At 41.9% G+C, this 5,955-nt stretch overlaps 1 protein-coding gene across 1 annotated transcript; it reads right to left on the bottom strand.

Annotated features, from left to right (window-relative positions):
* Window positions 1–309: 309 nt before the first annotated feature.
* On the bottom strand, window positions 310–985 carry LOC121986557. Its single transcript, XM_042540522.1, has 2 exons — window positions 750–985; window positions 310–652 (listed from the first exon to the last, which is right to left on the bottom strand). Exons 1-2 carry the CDS (start codon window positions 983–985, stop codon window positions 310–312), a joined length of 579 nt encoding a protein of 192 aa, XP_042396456.1.
* Between the last annotated feature and the right edge of the window lie 4,970 nt (window positions 986–5,955).

Here is a 5,955-nt window from a genome sequence, read left to right as displayed (position 1 = left end):
GTTCATATATAAGTATTAAAGCCTACCACGATAGAGATTTGAACTTAATCTCACTTTTCTTCTTTCCTTACTACTTTGTTTCATTAGCTTTTACTAATATATGCAAGTTCGACGCTTGTTGCATGTTTAGGACTGACACACCCTCAACAGTTTCTACAACGTCCAACCTTTATTTCATCATTAATTGTCAATTTCAACATTCTTACTCAGTGAGAATTTCTGCTGCATCATAAATAGATAGACTCAAAATAGAGATAAAAAAAAGAAAACGATTGCTGACTATATATAATGAACATTCTCTTGTCAAATCTAATCTGTTATTGCAAACGTATTGTCCATCTTCAGTACTGCAGGTTCACGTGCAGAGGCAGGCTGGGCATTTTTAGTGCTGCTTGGTAAACCACCATTTCTGTTCCTCCTCGCTTGCCACAAGACAGATGAACCCTTCGATGTCGTCTTCTTCGATATTGTCCTGCCATTGAATATTGGTTCGTTGCACCGGTTTTGCGTCGAATCGAACCCATACTCTCCAGATGCCTTCAACCTCTTTCCGCTGGGAGTCTCCTGTTTTGCAAGATCTTCAATGCATCGAACCTCAGACAGACATCTGAAAGATTTTGATTTCCCCTCGTAAAACCTGGACAGCCCTCTTCTGCAGGTTTGACAGTGTCAATCAACCTCATAAGCTGGAGAAACGAGACTGACCGAGGACACGGCGGCATGTAAATCAAACACTTCAACATACTCACTTGACCGGGATCTTAGCCTCGAGCGACACCGACAGCGACGACATGTCAAAAGAAGGCAGCGACGATGAGTTCGGAGACGAGTAGGTCGCGTCGTCTGCGAGATCCGACGACATCGACGACAGGATGTCGTTGGAATCGCCGTAAAACGAAGAAGACTCGCTCCTCCGATCATCGTCATCCTTGACTCCGTGCGAGCAGAAACCGCCGGTATTAACATCCTTATCACCTTCGTCCATTGCAACAACTTAAGCGAAAGAGAAGCAGGAAGAAAAAAAAGGTTTAATTTGTTGTTAATTGTTTCGTCTTCTTGTGGATTTTCTAACTTCTTATACTGCGTCGTGCGCCATGTTTCTTGGTCAATCTCTTTTAGACGATTAGAATAACTTGGTCCATCATCCATATCTTCCGCGTTTTTCCGACGATTGTTTTCCTTTTCTTTCGATTTTCAGATCATTCAACCATATATATTTGTAATTTTTTCCTTTTCTTTCAGCATGGACGCCGCAGAATCTGCGATCGTCCGGCGTAATGTTTTACAGCTGATTTCGATTTTTCTTTCCTTTTTTCCTATTTTTATTTCTTTCTTTCTATGGAGAAAAATTCCATGATTTTAATTCTTGTGTTTCTCTTTTTGTAATCACAGAAATATTGGGGAAAAAAAACTCCAGAATTAATGCCATCAACTCTAACAATTTTTATTAACAAAAAAAAAAAAAGTGGCGAATAATATATAAAAATTAGTTGTTGCCATTATTTATAGGAGAAATCTGTTTTTTTATTTAAAAGTCTCCTCGTTTTTGTTGGTGATAAAGCAAGAACTGCTGCATAAAAAAGAGTTGACATCGATTTATCAATGAGTTGTAAAAATTAAGAGAAAATGATGATAATAATTTGTGATAAAATAGTTGAGAAAGAAAATGAGTTATAATAGATTGGTCATGTTTTGGATATAAAATAAGAGATTTTTTGGTAGAGAAAGGTCCAATAAGAGAATGCAATCATAAGTTCCCTTTAGATGAGTTTTTGAGACATTTTTCATATTATTATTACACAAGAAAATTATCAAATGAAGAGAATAAAGATTGAATGTCACACCCCCCAGGGGAGTCCCTCCAAGAGAAAATTTCGGCAGTATTTTCCTGTACGGGTGACAATTTGAAACTTTCTACAACATAACCATACACGACCAAGACGACCGGAAACATACAATAAAATAAAAGTGACAACCACGCAGTATAATAGTAAACACTAACCTAAGCAACGATAAGGAAATCATCTCAAATATCCTACTCAATTACATCCATAAAACTTAAATCACCAGCATACATCCAAACCTACCTCTTCTGTCGTCCGAGCAGGCATGTAAGAAGATATACCAAATGAAAACCCATTGATAATAAAGGACTATACAAGATCCAAGTACCGAAAAGATACAAGTCTGAAAACATAGACGACAACATGATAAGAACCAAGACAAAGATTCAAAACGGAAAATCCTCGCAATCTGAAGGGGGACTAGCGACTGGAAATCCTCCGGACAGTCTCAACCTGAAATAGTAATATCAACGGAGTGAGTCAACTCCTCAGCGGGTAACTACTGACATGCATAGTAAGAAATAACAACTAATAATAAATATGCTTACAGTCTCCTGGATATATATCATATGAAAAATGCAAAACTGAAAGGAGCAGGAGTATCTGCACTAACCAGAACTTGGGTATAGGGATAACAAGGTCATCAGACCGAGAGTACCATAAATCCTGTATGCATGTCAAACATATGCATCCACCAAATATGCAGCATGTAAGGTGTAGCAAACACAAGCAATAAATGTAGTCAGTGCATATGATGCAACATGTCCTAGTCACCTCTGATGTCAGTCAACCGTCTCAGACACGATGGTAAGACCAAGTTGGTAGGGGTTGTGACAACCGTGCACTCTGCCATCACTACTCCTGAGTGACCGAGTGGATGAGATGGTGTCGGAGTACACCTATCCTCCTTACCCAAATCATAAGTGGGGGAGCTCAATGCTCTCATCTCCCTGAGTCAGTCCAGAGGAAGGATCCTTGTCATGCTACCACGCTGCGTCACACTACCCATGAGTGGACCAGCAGAGCCCTTGATAAAGCAACCTGCTGCAACACACCCTGCCTGATAAAAACTACTAACCTATGAGTGATTGTGAGTGCAGATCCATGTAACTGGCGATGTGCTCAACAATAATGGAGTCAACAATCACACAGCATGCAATCATGCGAGATGATGCATGACACTAAGCATGGAAATATCCTGATCCTATCCATCTCTACTAAAATATGTACCAAAAGATATATGGATCAAATAATATGATCTAGGTACACAGGTCAGGTATGGCAAAATAAATCAATGTCCTGAACATAATAAGACATGGTATATCATTACCTTAAGATTATATAATCAAAGGAACATGAATGCAACAGCAGGAAATAAATACAACATGCTCAGGTAATAGATAATGACATACCAATGCAGAAATGAACATAAATATTTCTACTCGTTAAATATTACTATGCATATCAAACGATAATATCTTAAAAGATAAGTCAAAGTACCCGCCTCAAATAGAAAGTCCAATCCAGTCAAATCTGACATCGAGATGCTCGTCTCGAATCAGAGTCCCGCGTCACCAATATATAAGCTTTTATTTAGCTAAAATTCAAATGAATAGCTAAATAAAATCCTTAAGGCTAAATTAGGGTAAAATTCTAATCAACATAACCATTAACCCACCCAATCTAGATCCAACGTTTAATTAGGGTTACTTACCTAATCCCTAATCATCCATTAGACTAGAAATCCAAACCTAAATCCAACTACACATGAACAACTAATCATGTAATCCAAACATACCTAATTCACACATAAACCTATTGCATCGACATCATGTATCAAAATTCCTACATCATACCTCAATTCACAGCAAAAAATGTTGCTGGAACAACGTGGTTGTTGCTGTCGGAACCAAGAACAACCCCACAACCAATCCTACTTCACCTCACAACCTTGATTGTTGATCCACAACGCACAACCCTACAGAGTAGAACCTCACCACTGGAATCAAACGGATCAAGAAGAAGATCAAGCAGTAGAGTTTACGGATCAAACAACAACCCAAGTCACCTTGCTGTCCCAATCAAACACCCGGATCAACTAGGGCAGAGCACCTATCTCCAAATTGCCAACAGCCAGATAGAAAGAAGGAATCGACGACTGTACTAGGGCACAAGGACGGTGACACTGGGCCGGATCTGGTGGCTAGCGATGGGCGGCGAAGCCGTGGTGGTCGATAGCAACGCAGAGAGAGATCAACACTGTTTGGAGAAGAGGAAGAGGACACGGAAGAAGAAAGAGTCGGGGCAAAGCCGAGAGGAAGGAGACGAGCCGACACAAATGAGAGGAGGAAGAGAAAGGAGGAAGACGCGGAGAAGAAGGAATCGGGCAATATGAAGTGTCCAACTTCACTTTTTGCCACCCCTTATGTCCGCGTGGGAGGAAAAGCGATGCACGGTGCCGTCGGGTGGAGGAGCCGAAGTGGTCGGGTTATGTCGCGAGAGGGAGGGGAGGAGACGAAGGGGATCGCGAGAGGGGAGGAGAGGGGATTGTGAGTGTGAGGATCGATTCGGCGTGAGTGAGTTAGGGCACGACTACTAAGGAAGAGGAAAAGAAAAAGAAAGATTTAAAGAAATCAAACTTTTCCTAGTTTAAATGGGATAGTCTAAACAGGTTTTCATGTGGCCCAATACTAAGGAAGAGAAGCAGGAAGAAAAAAAAAGTTTAATTTGTTGTTAATTGTTTCGTTTTCTTGTGGATTTTCTAACTTCTTATACTGCGTCGTGTGCCATGCTTCTTGGTTAATCTCTTTTAGACGATTAGAATAACTTGGTCCATCATCCATATCTTCCGTGTTTTTCCGACGATTGTTTTCCTTTTCTTTCGATTTTTAGATCATTCAACCATATATATGTTAGGATCGATGGTCGCGACTAGAGAGGGGGGTGTGAATAGCCGACCCCAAATCTTCGTTTCTTTCTACAAGTTGACGTTAGCGCAGCGGAAAATAAAACAAAGAAACAAAGACAAGAAGATCAAACCTCAACACGCAGCGATGTAACGAGGTTCGGAGATAAACTCCTACTCCTCGGCGTGTCCGTAAGGTGGACGAAGCCTATCAATCCGTCGGTGGATGAGTCCCCGGAGAACCAGCTAATATATATACTCCTTCTGGGTGGAGAAACCTCGCCACAATCTTTCTTGCACCAGCAAGAATAGGAGTACAAGAATACACAAGAAGAAGCAACAATATGAATGAAAAAAAATAAACAATCTTGCCTTCTCGTCGGCTGTTGATGAAGCAGCAACTCCACGGGTCAAATACAGCAGCAACTGTTGGAGACCCCAGCCGAGGAAGCTCACGCGAAGCTTCAGCTAAGAAGAGCTCAGCAACATCAAGCTCTTACAGAAGCAAGAGGTAGCAGCTGAGGAGAGGAAGAAGAAGAAAAAATGCTGTAGAAGCCCTCGATCTCCTTTTATAACCTACACTGCAAAGAAGACAGCGAAGAAGACGGAGATAGCCGTTGTCACTCATAACGGCTATACTTGGACCGATCAGGCTCCACCCTGATCGGTCCGAGGCCTCCCTGATCGGTCTTGGGACCGATCAGACCTATGCTGATCGGTCCCAAACCGATCAGCACTCTTCAGCAGAACTCGCCCAACTCTCGATCGTCTCCGATCGGCCTGGATCGATCAGTAGATGGATCGTCCACGCATCGATCCTCCTTTCTTTGCCTTTGTTGCTTTACGATCGGTCTACGCACCGATCGATAACATACAAGAGATATCGTTGTTACCGATCGCCACCGCACCGATCGATAACTCATCGTATCACGGATCGATCCACTAATCGATCCCTCTTGGTTTTTGCCCAAACCAAGTCCCACGCCTTCAAACCAATATCCGGTCAACCTTGACCTATTGGTATCACATGCTTAGCATCCGTCACCCTTGACCTGCTAAGACTCTCTACCAAGTGTCCGGTCAATCCTTGACCCACTTAGACTTTTCTCTTCGTGCCAAGTATCCGGACTCCCTTGACCTACTTGACCTTCACAACACCAGATGTCCGATCAGCCTTGATCCATCTGGATTTTTTCCTTGCCCGGC

The sequence above is a fragment of the Zingiber officinale genome, chromosome 5B, assembly GCF_018446385.1.
Source record: "Zingiber officinale cultivar Zhangliang chromosome 5B, Zo_v1.1, whole genome shotgun sequence".
NCBI classification, from domain to species: Eukaryota; Viridiplantae; Streptophyta; class Magnoliopsida; order Zingiberales; family Zingiberaceae; genus Zingiber; species Zingiber officinale.
The sequence above is the reverse complement of the archived record's forward strand: the minus strand, read 5'-3'. Positions and strand labels throughout refer to the sequence as shown.

Excerpts from the sequence above, each read along its gene's own strand:
- LOC121986557 (XM_042540522.1), bottom strand. The coding sequence starts at position 985 with ATGGACGAAGGTGATAAGGATGTTAATACCGGCGGTTTCTGCTCGCAC. Across the intron at positions 653-749 it reads GAGGCTAAGATCCCGGTCAA|AAGAGGGCTGTCCAGGTTTT; the intron begins GTGAGTATGTTG and ends TCAAACCTGCAG.